This window comes from Ptychodera flava, chromosome 4 (genome assembly GCF_041260155.1).
Source record: "Ptychodera flava strain L36383 chromosome 4, AS_Pfla_20210202, whole genome shotgun sequence".
NCBI lineage: Eukaryota > Metazoa > Hemichordata > Enteropneusta > Ptychoderidae > Ptychodera > Ptychodera flava.
In genome coordinates this window covers 29,604,127-29,619,756 of record NC_091931.1, presented here as the reverse complement: position 1 = coordinate 29,619,756, position 15,630 = coordinate 29,604,127, and the positions used below count along the sequence as shown (strand labels likewise).

General features: G+C 36.9%; 2 protein-coding genes across 5 annotated transcripts; both read right to left on the bottom strand.

The window, feature by feature from the left end:
* Positions 1 to 472: 472 nt before the first annotated feature.
* On the bottom strand, positions 473 to 13,354 carry LOC139131420 (amine oxidase [flavin-containing]-like). Of its 4 annotated transcripts, none has more exons than XM_070697453.1 (14): positions 13,095 to 13,354; positions 10,969 to 11,813; positions 10,632 to 10,772; positions 9,664 to 9,765; positions 8,865 to 8,956; positions 8,364 to 8,517; positions 7,288 to 7,437; positions 6,646 to 6,803; positions 5,427 to 5,525; positions 4,430 to 4,483; positions 4,063 to 4,120; positions 3,382 to 3,479; positions 2,491 to 2,605; positions 473 to 2,281 (listed from the first exon to the last, which is right to left on the bottom strand). In XM_070697453.1, exons 8-14 carry the CDS (start codon positions 6,768 to 6,770, stop codon positions 2,078 to 2,080), a joined length of 753 nt encoding a protein of 250 aa, XP_070553554.1. In that variant the 5' UTR covers positions 6,771 to 6,803; positions 7,288 to 7,437; positions 8,364 to 8,517; positions 8,865 to 8,956; positions 9,664 to 9,765; positions 10,632 to 10,772; positions 10,969 to 11,813; positions 13,095 to 13,354; the 3' UTR covers positions 473 to 2,077. The 4 variants fall into 4 exon arrangements, with proteins under 4 accessions (XP_070553554.1, XP_070553552.1, XP_070553555.1 ...); XM_070697451.1 differs by having other exon boundaries at positions 10,969 to 11,063; XM_070697454.1 differs by lacking the exon at positions 13,095 to 13,354 and having other exon boundaries at positions 10,969 to 11,063; positions 11,658 to 13,074.
* Positions 7,069 to 13,158, bottom strand: LOC139132221 (amine oxidase [flavin-containing] B-like). The gene is made up of 6 exons (XM_070698611.1): positions 13,095 to 13,158; positions 10,969 to 11,063; positions 10,632 to 10,772; positions 9,664 to 9,765; positions 7,288 to 7,437; positions 7,069 to 7,074 (listed from the first exon to the last, which is right to left on the bottom strand). Exons 1-6 carry the CDS (start codon positions 13,156 to 13,158, stop codon positions 7,069 to 7,071), a joined length of 558 nt encoding a protein of 185 aa, XP_070554712.1.
* Positions 13,355 to 15,630: the final 2,276 nt, after the last annotated feature.

Here is a 15,630-nt window from a genome sequence, read left to right as displayed (position 1 = left end):
ATATATGCCTGTGTAAAAATTCGGAAGAGTTTGTGAAACAACTGAAAATCAGCTAAAGTAGTAGTCTTAACCCTTTCACCACGATGGTTTAAGCCCAAACCTACTGTTATCAATGGTGATTTGTGGACCAGTTTACAGGGAATTAGGGGTGAACAGGTCAAAGATGCTGCTCCTTTCACTCTCTATTATATCAAGATGAGGTGTACATATACATGTTCGGCATTTGCTGTGCTTTAAGGTCGTCTGGCCCATATGCTAGGACAGTACAAAGATTGAAACTGTATGAAGTATATATGATTTCAAAAAAATAACATTAAGGTTCCAAGACAAGAAATTGACCATTTTAAACTAACAATTCTCTAGTGTTTAATGAGCTCAGAACCCCCCTAAATTGTATATTTTCGGACAGCCTAGATATAGGGGAACATTTTGGTTACCATAGTGTCACCATTGTTTACATAACTATCACGTGACAGGTAATTTGCATAACCTTTCAAAAAACGGTTTTCCCTATGTTTTGTATCAATGCTTTGAGATATGTGGCTGAAATTCATGTGAGTGCAAGCTATCCTACAGGTTTTCAAAACTGTGTCTCAGAATTTTTCTTAACCTTCTCAAACATTTTTTATGCCAGAAAAACTTCCAGAGCAGTGAATTTTACCATAGTTGATTTCTTTAAAATTGTGCTCCAAAAAAACTAAGCAAGATATAAAAAATCTGAGACACACTTTGAAAGAGCATTGTGACAGCTTGCATTCCAGCAAGTTTGAGTCAGATATTTTGAAGTATTGAGACAAAACATAGGGAAAACCGACTTTTGAAAGGTTATGCAAATTATCTTGTCACGTGATAGTTATGTAAACAATGGTGACACTGTGGTTACCAAAATGTTCCCATATATGTAGGCTTTCAGAAAATGTATACTTTACGGGGGTTCTGAGTTTCTTAACCGTTAGAGAATTGTTAGATTAAAAAGGTCACATTTCTTGTCTTGGAACCTTAAGGTACTAGAATGTGTCTCGGGGACAGTATTTAGACTCTCAAACTTTTTCAATTCTTTTCTGCTATACCACTTGTGGGGGTTCATTTTAAAGCTTCTGGTGTAAGAAAACTTTTACACCATCTTAGTTTTTCGAAATTTGAAAATTTTATTTTCCTCCATAGATTTAACACAGGGATGGCTTCCATTTTGAATTTTAAATATCGGTAAATCTTGGTTGGGTTATTTATTTCTGCAGTACCACAATTTGCACGGTGACCCCTAATTTTTATTCTTGATTTTGAAAGAGAATGGTTGAAAGATTCCTTAAGGAAAGTTTGAGCAACAGTTTAAGTCTTTCACTTGCAAGGCGGGTACTACCTTAAGTTTAACCCTTTCACCACCATGGTTTGGCCAAAACCCAGTGTCACCAATGATAATTATGGACCTACCTGTCTACAGGCTATTACAGGTGGAAAAATTGATGAAAGTTACCACAGAAGAACAGAAAATATTGCTGTTTAGGGAATTAAACACCGAAAACTTTGCCAATTTTTGGAAATCAACAGTCTAACAACCTTAATTGGCTTCGTAACACGATCCTTACACAGACATATATAAAAGGTTTCCAGAATTTGGCATGCTCATAATTCTGCTAAACTTGTCAAAGCAGCATTGTTTGAAAGGTTTCCTTGGGTAAAAACTCAAGTCTCAGATTACAGTAGTCAGACTAGCAGATGGCGGTATTTGTTGTCTACATTACAGAAGCTAAAAACCATTCAAGTACAAAAGTTTTGGATCATGATCATGCCCTTCATCTATCGCTAAGCGGGAGGGGCAATCACCAAACGCAAGTAAAAGCTGAAATACATTTACCATTAAATGGTATAGATAGGTTGATTTCTAGTTTTAAAAATCCTTTTAAAGGTGCAGCAAATCAACATACTCTCATACTTGCACATGCCGTGCCTATAATTTGCAATCAGCAAAATGAAAACCCTATATGGCATACACATAGTCCCTTTTTAAGGCACTCATTGTAAATTACATTGTACTCTTTCAACTATTGTCTGATGGACTGGAAAACAAGATCGTTCATCAATCAATCTGTGTTTTCTTGCAACCGATGTAGAGACCTCCAACAGTGCAAAGCAGAATCAGAAAATTGATCATTCGCAGAAAACTTTGCACGGACGGGATAGCTCTTTCTTTCCAAGTCAACACTGTTTGCGGGAACATGTTTACTTCTTCCCCTTCCTGGCTGGCGTCTTCTCCGGAAATCCTGCCACTATTATACAGAACCTGTAAAAAATAATTTTTTTGAAAACTTTACCTTTGTAGATTAGCTCGTACATCAGGTTAACTTAATTCTGAGAAGACACTGCAAAAATCTTGCATCAAAATGTTAAAAACAAGTTGTGTAAGAACAGAGGGTTGACAGCCCATTTTGTTCCGTAATGAACAAGGTATATTGCAAAATTTGAAAAAATAGATATTGCTGTGCTATGTACCTGTCTTGCTGCTTGGGATCCAGCGGCGATGGCGCCATTCATAGAGTAACACGTCAGAAGCTGTAAATTTTCACCCGTTGCAAAATGAATCCTTCCAAATGATGATTTCATGCTCCTGGAATGCAAAATGGAATATTTACTACACCAGTTGAAAACAAAACCCAGCTTACAGGAAATGCCATGAAAAAGTGAGGTATTTCATTAGAGGTTAGAGATAAAGCATTACGAAATGTAAAAGTTCATTGTAGAGCTAAGCTTATTTGGAGAGTTGTCCAAATCAATCTAAAATGTAGCATTCACTTCCATAATAAACAATTCTGGACTGCACTACAAAACAGTGCAAGGCATTGTGGATGTTTCCTTCACAACATGATGAATAAATTATTTTACTCTCTTTCTGTTGTATTGCAATATGACCGGTAATAGTTGCATAAGATTGAATCCAGTAAGATTGAGCCTTACACTGCAAATAGTGTATTTTCCCAAAATTGTGTATCGATCAAATGATGCTTGATCTTTCAAAGGCTATCATTCAAACAGCAGTGGCAGTGTTCTCCTTACTAGCTTTCTGCCTTCAGTTCTATCTGCAGCAATGTATTTTATGTACATCTGCAGCTGCATGACGACACATAAACATGCAGACACAATATAGCTGTACCAAAATGAACATATACGCGTATCCCAAAAGTCTCTCTTCATTCAATGATGTTTTGAAAATCAAACTCAATTTGTTAGTGGCTAAATAATTATCTCTGTGCCACAACAATATAGAAAGTGAAGGTCCTTAACACCAATGAAGGTTTAATTCTTATTTCAGCTTCTGATGATTTCTCCTATATGTAATTGTATTTAGGTTTCAACTTCAAGTTCAGCGAGAGAAAAAATAGTTACCTTGCAAAGTTTGTGATGACTCCAGGGGGATAAAATGACGCAAAGCCACCCTCAATGTATTGCTCTGAGGACCAATCACATTCTGCGTAGTCTATAGGCTGTTGGTAGAACAGACGTGGGTACATTTGTATGATGTCTAGACAGATCATGTACAGTATTGTCAATGAATATCTGACAGTTACAGTTGTGCTTATACAAAGGAGGAAACTAGGTGTTTGCTTTGGCAGCATGAATAAAACCAGAAATTTTTGGTCAATAAATATCCAAAATGAAGATTACATCAATTTTATTTCACAAATATGAAGATAGGAAGAAGTTCCTCATGTAACAACTGTGCTCCATAGATTTAATCTCTTTTAGGGTCTATGATTTAATGTGGCCAACAAGTTGTTTCTTGAATTTTAATCAACTGAATAATGTCCCCCGCACTCTAAGTCAGTGCATCCTTAGCTCGACCTGTGACCTGAGTCAGTCATACTCTGGTCAAGCACAGAGTATCATAGACAGGTGCAGATTCCCTTGCGCAGACTCAAGTGTCTGCTGCAAGCCATTTATCATACTATGTGATTGTTATTCAGCAAACGAAAAACTTTCTTTTGAAGGGGTATATAAATTATCCTACTAGAAAATTGTTGAAAAGCTGAGGGAAATGAAAGCGTTGGCCAAATCATCTGTGCTCACCTCTTTGGCTTCTTCAGATCCAAACACTTTAGAATACAATTCCACCAGTGTCTGCTTCCTGCGTAGGAAATCATTTGAAAAGAAACTGTGAGAGTTGAAGACAAAATCAACAAATGCCTCACAAACTAGGATAAAGCTGTCCGGAGAACGAAGCTGACACCTTCGTTCAGAAGGCATAGGTTAAAAATAAATCTAGAAGCAGGAGTTGAATATATTCCCAAGGGATAAACTTCTTGATGGATGGGCCATGTCCAAGCATGTTACATGGCTGTTCTGATGAAAATTGTACTTGACACTTTTGTGATGACTAATGTTTATAGAAATAAAATCTTGACAAAATAGCACAAAAGTATTGTACAATAATCACCTTTCTTTTACTGTGCTTGACATCAAAGTTCTTGCTTTTCCAGCGGTGAAGAAACTGAAAGAAAGTGAAATTCCATTGAAACCAAATTCTGCATTCCAGGTAATGTGCCCCTAAACACTGGAAGTTTAATTCAAATTTTCTGCTCAAACTGTCCTTAAAGAGCTTTAGCAATTTTCTTTCACATCAAGACAAAACAATCATTTGACATGCTTGCCGAGTAAAGCTCAGGATAAGAAAACCAAACTACCTAAAATTTACTGATACTTGAAATTCAAAATGGCTGCTGTCTCCTGTCGTAATGCTAGCAGGGAAAAAACAAATTTTTGAGTTTCAGCATGAAAACTTCATTTTCTGTGCAATTGTCAAGATGTCACAAGACATTGCTGCCAGACCAGAAAAGTTGAGGTAAAAATGTTGGTAACCAAGTAACTCTCCAAGGAAAGCTTAATACAACCTTTATTTAACCTTTGCAAAAAAGTGCTGTGTGTCCATCGTAAATAACATGCCCTGGTACATAAATGAATAGACAGTTTGAACAAGCCATCCACTCACACACACGCTACTGTACAACTACCGCACAACCCTGAACAATAGGCGACATCTATGTAAGATCTACAGACTGAGACCATTATATGTATGACACACAAATATAATTGGTGGTCTGTGAAAGGCTAGTATGTGCCCTGCCCTAAATACATTTACAAGCATATATGGCACACTCATCTAATCATTATGCAGACACTAAGTGATTACAGGATCATGAGGCAGCTTGTTCAGGAGATACTCAAAATTTGTTCAATTGTATTTGATTGTAACAAATTGAATGTAGTTTTTATAGAACTTAGTAATAATAAATATAAATATATGATATACATAAAGAAATATTCAACCAACTAAATTTTTAAAAAATGTTCAAGAGTAAAATTGCTTTTAGCAACTTACTGGGATAGAGGCAAAGGTGTTGTTTTTCAGCAATGTCGTGAAATTTCAATCCTACCTGAGAAGTGCAGGAGATCTGCCGCCAGGCTTTGTGTCATCTATGATAAAGTTTACTGGAGCATCATCATCGAGTACAACACAGGTACCAGACAGTCCTGGATTATTCAAAGGACAGTTTCATACTGTTAGTTTTTAGAACTGTTCAGGGTATTACACTGGTTTGCATTGAACAGCTGGCAATATAGAAACTATTGACATATCATCTAAATTGAAGAGTTGCCAACACTGTTGGGTGTAATTATCGACCAGGTGGTAATATCGGTCAATATATGACAAAGAAATGAACTCTGCTAAAGTTGGAACATTGTCTGGAAGGAGGTCATGAGTATAGTCAAAAGAACATCACACAACTCACTAACTGTCCAGAGCACATCATTTGCACGCTTTGTTTGTGCAGATCTGGTGTTGTTTTTTTTTACCACATCTGAGCTCTTTCCGGACAATGTTTAAACTTTCGCAGAGTTGATTTCTTTGTGATTGACTGATATGACAGCTAGATGATTGATCCACTTGAAAGCGTTGGCAACTCCTCAATTTAGACAGTACAGTATATCTGGTTCCCGCATTGCCCATGGTTCAATGCAAGCCACTGTAAGTGTGCTGTGTTAATGAATGGTAATATATATTCCTTTTCCTCTAGTAAAGCAATGTAACTACATGTACAATATTTCAGGAATTTAAATATTCAAGAGAAAAATGACCATGAGGTGGGAACACAGAGGTGCATAATTGCTGTGTAATCAAATAAACTTGGATACAAATACATGTATACATGTGGTATTCATTTAGAGTCTCATACTTGTGCCAAATGTACAGTGAATCAGCTAGGGTATATCTGAGAAACACTAGCCGGTGATTCCTTTATGGATGGATCTTTAAAAATGTATGTGAAAGCCTAAGATAGCATTTCAAGATGTTAAAAAATCTCCTCCTTAAGTCATAAGGACTTAACCTGTCTGCAAGTCATCATAAAGATATCAAAGAGACTATGGAAACTGTAGAAAACTTATCAAAAGATATTGCGTATGTCTGTGAATTCAAGTGATCAAAAGATACCAATGAACAAAGGCATTTTCTAAATAGAGAAAAGAAAACTGTGTTTCTGCCAATTAAAACCCTGGTAATTATTCAGAATTTCAAAAGTATCTCCTTTTCTGATCTAGAAATTCTAGTGGTCTTTTTCTGTTCTGTGATTTTATTTCCCCTTTTGCTTTCCTTTGTCCTGCCAGAATGCCTTGGAATAGTAGGTTATAGTCTTGATGCATGATCCCATGGGAATTCTCTGATAGGCCTGGCTCTGCAGACTGGGCAGTGGCGGCGAGAATGTCATGTGTTGTACCATTGGTCTGGGTACAGCACAGATGGTGTAGTCTGCCTATTGTGAGAAAAATACATATTAATATTTTTACAAGAGAAATCTATTGTCCAGTTGGAATGACATACTTCCATCTATATAAAAAAATGTCTATTCTTTGGAATGTAATCACTTTCAATTTTTGCACTGGTCATTTCAGAAGACTTGGTCTACATATGTAACAGTGTAGCATATTCAACTATAACGGAATAGCAAAGAGCTCCTCGGTGACTTTATGATTAGCGGATGAAATACATCACCAGAGAGACTGTATTACAATTTTGTTCTATCTCTACAAATAATAAGAATATGTCACCATCACCATATATGAGATTTGCTTAACTTTTGTTCTTGGTTTGTAAATCTTCATTTGTAATTGAGTTTATGCCGCTAGTTTTTCTGAAGCATAACTAAATTAGTGCAAAGCCTCTTGGTATGAATTAAGTGTGTACCTTGCTGAGATTGAAAAACAGATATGATTTAAAATTATATGTATGGAAAATACCTGGTAGATGTTACCGTTCTGTGTTTTCACAGTAACCTTGTCTCCATCCTGTGAAATTTCTTGCACTGGACTGCTCAAGTGGACCTGGCTCTTGAAGGGAGCGACTATTTTCTCACAGATCTGTTGACCACCACCGATGAATCTTGGTGCCTGAGTAAGAAAAACACGAAGGATTTGTGTTGAATGTCATTTTAAAGTTTGGTGTGAATTGGATGTATTTGCAGGCTGACTGAATCTCAGAAGTGTGTCTGACCTTTCAAACACCCAGCTGTGATATAACCCCTTTGGTTGTAGATGGCATAGGTTTGATCCATTGTAATAAAAAGAGGGGACGACCTTTGGGCTTTGGGAGAGAATTTTCTCAATCCCTCCATGGTCCTCTAAGAAACAACAAAATGACAGTTTTGTTCAAGCATACCTAGCTCAACAGTGAGGTTAACATCTGAAAGTGAAATTTGCTTCTTCCTCAGTACATATGGAATGAAATTACATCTTCCGGGAGGAAAAATTCTCATTTAGTAAGTCTGATGTGCATTTAGTGGTACATTTTGTACCACAACAGAATAAAATTATACATTCAAGCTGAAACTATCACTCAGCGAGTCTTTTTCGTTAAAATCTGTACCCTGACAATTAAACTTTGCAGAAGTTCCAAGGTAATTTTACTTGAGTTGCAATTATAACTTTTGACAACTGAATTCATTTCAAAGACAATTAAAATTCAACACAAGAAACTGTTTGATACAAATTTATACAACACTAATCTATAATTGTCGGAAGACAAATTTAGCAGAGTTTCAGCTAGCTACTGGGAAAGCAGCAATCTAATGACGTCATTGAAGCCTTAAGGTGGAGCTGCATGTTGCCAACACAGTTTAGTTCAAAGCAATATTTCTCATCAAAGATGACAAGGAAACCCCCTCTTACTATATATTGTCAAAAAGCAGAGACTCTAAAGTTTAGTATGGTAGCATTAGTTTAGTCAAAGGATGAAGTGGGTGTATATTTGGGGTTAATAACTTCTGGGCAAAGTGGGCACCAGATGCTGTGGACAGTCTAAATCTTGATCAACTTACATCAACTTTAAAACTGGGTGGAACACGGAACAAGAAGTCATAATACAAAATCCCTATGGTTCCCCGGAACCACAACAAGAACAGAAGGGAGAGCTCTCCAGGCTCGGTGCAGAACGTAACTGTCAACAGAGCTGTAGCAATCTGCTTTGCTGTTCTGTAGTAGATAGAAAAAGATGGAAAATGATTAACTAACTTTATATTATGAAACAACGTTGGTATGGGGGTTCTACCGGTAGTATAAGGTATAACATAATCTACACTGGACCTTTTTGACACCTCTAAAAACTCTGATAGTCTGAAAGTGGTCTGAAACTGTGATATCTAATTGACTGTACCAGACAGCGATGACCAATATCATAAAGTGCATGACAGTTTTAGAAGTTGTGTTTTTTATGATTATTGCAATCGTTTAGCGCCTTCATCTTGGGTCACTATCAGTTACCTACTATCATGGCTAGTGACCGGGCCTCTGCAGCATGGAAATAATCTCAATTAACTTACTTGGTGTAGCAGGTTTTTTTCTATCCATTCTTTTGCAGTCATTGGTCCAACTGTGCAGCGTTTTTTGCATTCCATGGTGCAGTCCTTGGTATCTTTATTGAGTTATGATGAACAAGAGACGTGATGAAGAATGACTGAACCACGCATTGACACAAAGACAGACATGCTGACGTTGAAGGGACATTACCTGTCAATTTTAACATTATTATCCATAAAACAAGACTTGCACATTTCACTCACTTCTCACTAAAGCATGTTGAAATACAAAGAAAACATCTTGCCGCTAAAATAAATAAGCAATATCATTGTTGACATATAAATTCAGTTAGCTTTCACCAAGTATTTTGATGTTTTAAACAGAACAAATATAATGAAAGATACATCAAGAGTTATCATAATAGAACTAAATGAACAATTTACGAAATATGAAATTTTAAAGCGACAAAATCAAAATAATTTTTCATCATGCCAGATAGTCTTATGATGTTTTCTTATGTTTTTTGCAGTTTTAATCAAGGAAAGTCATTTCAGTGGATAGAAATTGGTGTGTCAACCTTGGTGAGCTAGAGCAAAAACCTGACAAGGTCAAGTAATTATCTGTGGTTACATGATAAAATCTGGCAGAATAACACCTTTTCTTTTATTCAAACCATCAGCTAAGCCATACTCCAGCTAACAGCACATTGATTCTGTTTCTACAATCACGGATTTCAGCAAAACAAGCAACTTCACACTCAAAATATACAATTGAGGATTTCAGCAAAATAAGCACTTCACACTCAAAATATACAAATCCCACCTTGGCTGATTCGGTCTTCAGTGCACGGAAAAAGTTGTTCAAATCCATCCAAATTATGGGATTCCAAATCGGGAAAACTGTTCTGTAGGCTACGGTTCTTCCCTGAAGGAAGGAAAAAAGGATGAATAAAAGTAGAGATGCTAGATGAGAATGATTGAGTGAATTATTACTTTTCAGTTCACCCTATATTCCCTGAGTGCAGATCAACCCATCCAATCCAAGTACATAGGGATGTTCCAAAGACAGTTTGGTGTTGAAAAGGTTAGGCCAAACAAAATTGTATGATTGCTTCTCATCTTACCCATTAGGTCTTTCACAAAATGATGCGCTAATGCTGTTTTTTATCTTATTTTTTGGTTTTGGGTCAAAAGATTTAAGGTAAAATGCAGCTCGGGGACAGATATTTGGACTCTCAAACTTTTACAATTCTTTTCTGATATACCACTTGTGGGGGTTCATTTTAAAGCTTTTGGTATATGGAAAACTTTTCAATAGCTTACTTTATTGAAATTCAAAAATTTTATTTTTTTCCATAGAGTTAACACAGAAATGGTGGCTATTTTGAATTTTAAATATTGGTAAATCTTGGGATATTTGTTTCTCTAGTGCCTAAATTTGCATGGTGACCTTCGATTTCTATCTCAATTTTGAAAGAAAACGGTCAATAGATTCCTTGAGGAAAGTTTGAGCAAAAGTTTTAAGTCTTTCACTTTTGAGGCACACACTACCTTAACTTAGAAACCCACATATGAAGTACAAAACAGAAATTTTTACATTTTGTTTGGTGAAGTTGGATATAAATACAGCATGAAAACTTGGATTTAGTTGAAAGAGCAAACAGATAACTAATTGTTCCATTGCAGACCGTGGATCCTGCTCTGCTGTATCCTGCGACCAGCAGTCTGTGACATGTGGTGAATGCATGCATTCCAAAGTTCTCTTTCATGAGAGCTGTACTGTGACTATACCTGTGAGTGGAAGCCAAGACTACCAGTAGGAGGTGGCGGTTTGTAAATCTCAACTCCTAATTCTTCCAACAGGTCCATCAGTTTGTGATCAAATGGGCCGATGAACTCCCCTCCTAAATCTATATATTCGGACGTTGAAGTCTGAAAATATGACACACAAATATAATAACAATTAAGACCACATACATGCACAGTTCAATGAGTTGGGACATAATGAAATCTGTTCTGTTTTTTATGGTAGTTTTATTTGCATGTAATTATGAAGAAATTTCAACAAAGTTGACTTTCATTTACATCCTTCACTCGTATTAGAATTGTCAATAATTTGCAGTCTTACCTTTATTGTGTGAAGTCTTCCTCCAACTCTGTCCTTGGCTTCCAATACAATGACATCGAAACCTTCTTCAGTAAGAATCTTTGCTGCTATTGTCCCTATAGTTTATGATTGATTATAAACGACTCGTTAGTGATCCCTAGTATGGATATGATGGTTGAATTTTATACATCTTAGAAACTATCTAAGAACAGTTTATGTAATTACCCATGGTCCCTTAATTCTTGTTGACTGAGCTATGTCAAACAAACCCTTGAGTTTTGCGGGATGATTGGTGAAATTAAAGGACTGCAGTTTTGAAAATTATTGAAACTTTCTGTGGGTATAAAGAGAAAAAGTTTAGCTTAGCTGTAAAAGAGTTAAATGTACTATTATTTGATCTCTTTTACACTAACCAGGGGTTAAACCTTAAAGAATAAAAAAATGATATTGAAAGCCTTATTGTGTGAGTTAATGAAATTTACAGATAATCTGAGTTATGTTATTTTTCTGCATTACTTAAATGTGAATTACACAGCATTATGGGAATGGGCTATTGTTTGAGGTAGGGTCATTGAGGGGTCACAGTATTTGGTGTACAGGACAAGAGTATAAATGCTGTGTATTTACTGCTGGGAATTACCAATAAACCACAATTAACTGGGTGATGTATCCCCTAGGCCTTAAATGTTATGGCGCTGTTGCAATTTTACCTGCTGTACTGCAAGGGTGTATGCGTCACAGAAGATGTACAAATAGGCCAGATGAAATGCTGCAGTAGTACATCACGTCACCATCCGCATACTATGCCATCGGTTTTCCATTCTTTTCACAAATATCTTCAGCTTGTAATTATGTTGTGACAACACCTGCTTTGAAATACGGTACCTGCACTAACTTTTAGTATGGAAGTATAAGCTCTGACTCTAACCTCCCTGCTAAATGGTATGCTAAATATATCTGTGTATTAATTTACACTTTCTTGAAAAGCGATCTTTTTCCCAGTATAAACCAGTGTAGACAATAATCAGATGGTGACAAGAATCTTTTTCTTCAGTGTAGCTGTCAGTGGTTGGCAAGACTTATTTGATAAAACAATACTCTGATTGTCTAGTGATTTTGATATACATGTCATATATATATATATATATATATATATATATATATATATATATATATATATATATATATATATATATATATATATATATATATATATATATATCTGTACGTGGAATAATGACCGCTTTGATAATAACAGACACCAGGTATGAGTTCCACAGTTTGTTTATCCTCCATGAGACTTTGGGGATCAAAACCAGATTTTGGCACGAAGAAGGGGAATATGTATTAGCGAGCTGTCATTATGTACGGCCTGGGGCCCGGGGTTGGAGGAATGTGAAGGGGGGGAGTGTCACTGAAAACTTTGAAAGCTACATTAAGGGGGTTGCTAAAAATGTGGAGAGAAAGAAGGGGGTTTCTCAATTTTTGGTGCACAATGAATTGAAGCACCTCTCAGATTGCACCATTTCACACATCAATTTCTCAAATTTTTTTATGCAAGAGGGGGGACACAGTGATGCTCTCCTCCATTCTAACAGTTTTACTTAGTAAAAACACAAATTGAAAACACCACTCAGATTGCACCAGATTGCACCGTTGCACACATCAATTTATCAAAATTTTTCATGCAAGAGAGGGTACAACCCCATCTGACACTCCCCCCCCCCCTCTACTTTAAATTTCTGCCGCTGTCAGATATCTAAGTTAAAACGTTGTCAAGATACCCATCCAAAGTAAATAATACTATATGGTTGGATACCGGTTATAGCGAGAGACTTTAATATCAACATTTTGTTGCAAAATTTAATTTCATTTTGTTGGTTTCACCTTTTTCAACCATCATGAGATAACCGATGCGGATGATAATCTAGCCGGGTACACCAGGATTTGGTCTTTTTACTATTGCTGTATTGGTGTAAATTTTACAAATACATGTATTGATATTTAACTTTTCTATGTGGGAATTAAGGGGGGGGTCAGTCAAAATTTCTGTGCTAGAGAGGGAGTTACTCAAATTCATCATGGTTGGCGGGCGGGGGTTACTTGAAATATCAGAGTTTCCGATTCCTCAGACCCGGCTCCCTTACCTGTGATCCCAGCCCCAACAACGATCACGTCCGCCCTTTTGATTTTGGCGGATTCCATGGCCATACAGAAGGGTTGGCACACAGACCTGTTCACGCAGTGTACAGATTGATGTAGGTATGGTTCCCTTGGCTATCTCCTTTGAGCTCCTGGCCAAGCAGTCAGGTGCTCTATCTGCACTGCAGTGTAGTGTTGATGTCGAGCTCACTGTGTGAGTGGGCAGAATGGCTGTGCACTGCAGATGCATGATAGTGATCGTGTGGAGCGTCCACTCAGACTGTGCCATTATATTTTGGGGGTGGGCGAAGGGTAAGAGGGGCTGCCACTTGACCATACTGCACTGATCGGTCGCCAGTTTCCTTCTGTTGCCTGTGTTGCTCCTGCTTGTTTCACTCAGTGCCGAGAAAGTGTTTGCACCCAGAAAGGTCAATGAAGCCTAAGGGGGCGTCCCGCTATTAAGGCAAGGGGTGGCTCGGCAAAATCCGGGGGATCACCTTAAATTTGAAAACTGCAAGGTTGGTGGTGGTGGGGGGGGGGGGGGTCATGTTTTTCAAACAGCACACGGAGGGGCGGTTCACTCGATTTTCATAAGCATCAATCCCGTCAAAAAGCAGTTTCAGTGTACAAAAATATTCTGGGAAAATGATTCTCTGCATGATTTCATGCTCTGAAGTCATTCACTGTAACATGAATTAAAGTATATGTACTAATATACATGAAGATCTTGCCTTGGCGACTCTATACAGGCTTGTCATCTTGTAAATTGAGCTCGCTGAACAATTCTTACCAGCCTTCATCTGACGTATTAAAGGCAATGACTAGGTGCAAGGCTGCAAGCTATATGTTAAACTGAAACCTGGCACACATTGAAAGGCTCCCCTTGTGCTGTTGCATAACACTACTGTCGACCAGTTTTCATGAAAGATATGTACGAAACTTATCTGAATAAATAAACACAAAGGCTGAAAATAAATGAAAATTTTAAATGACTTCGTTTTGTAAGTCGATTAGCAATAAGGAAGAAATATATAAATATACCTTTTTGAATTAAAGCTCTTAAAAGGGAGGGCTTGGAAGTTTTGCTCTACCTATAAGGGGAACCTTAAATTTTTTGGTTCCCTTTTTCTTGTAACATTTTCCGATTCGAATGTTTTATAGGTAATTCAATGAAAAATGAATAACATTTCAGTGTCACCCAATCGTTCTAGCTTATGCAAATCTTGAACACTTTTGTCACCTTCCATGATCTTTATCACGAAAAAATATAAACCTGTACGATTAATTTTCCGTAAGATGCAACTATTGATATTTTTTCAATATTTCTATGCTATATATCAAATAAAGTTTCTTGCTGTCCAGCTACCTACAGCATGCTGAAACATACAATATTATTGATCATTTTGTATATGAATATATATTTGGTGATTGAATTAAAGTCCAGACTTAAAGTCATTTAATTGTCAATGATACAAATGCAAGGTACACATATACAGGCTGTGTAGGCAAGCTGAATACTTGACAGTTGAACATGCTGTAGCGAGGAGTAGAACAAGAACGCAGCTGTATAAATTGACGAAAAACATATGTCAAAACATACCGGCAGTGACAGAGATAGCTCTGACTCTGATGTAGTTGAAGAAAAGGTTGAGTCAAATGACGCTCATGACAGTGAAATATACTAATACACAAAATCAGGCCAGAGAGCAACACATGATATGGAAGACCAGGAGACTTTAAAAGTATCAGAAATTTTGATCGAATTCTGGCATATGAGAATAATCAAATATTAAAGGAAAAATATGTACTGTCATCATGCTTGATTTTCTAAATTTTCACATTCTCATCGTAAAAAATAACACCGTAAATTAAATCTTTGAAAAGTAAAGACTCAAATTAAATTGAAAAAAATGTGCGACTAAATGAAATTTTGACCAAATTTGCCATTGTTACACCTAAAATTTCAGAGATTAAAACGTATATTTATGGAATATTTTAACCTTCCACCACAGTATTGTCAATTTTGAGCAACATCAAAGTCATATATGCTTAGTAAAAAGATTTTTTGCTAGGTCACCGGGATCAGTTTTTCACAATTTGGCAAAATGTATAGCCAGGAACAATTTGCATACTCTCTTATGAACGTCATTTTGTGTGCTCGTCAACAGGTGCCATTGACCTGGCCAGAGTTGGATAAACTCAAATCAAATGACTTAGACTGATAAATCAAAAAGTCCACTGATGATCACTTTAAGAACTTGCCTTAGGAGTATGCTCTACAAATTGCTAATAACAGGCAGTGTAGAACATTTGCGAGCAGAACTGCCCAATACATGTACATTTTTTCTCAACTTTGCGTGCATCCCTAATAAATATGCGGCCATGTGATAACGGGGGGGGGGGGGGGGGGGGGACTTGCAAAATGTTGATCATATAAACGAGGGCTTCAAATTTTTTGAGGATATTGAGGGGAGATCTGAAAAAATAAGATTTCGATCGCAATTCCTCCGCTCCCCCCCCCATTATTTGTGAACGCAGCCC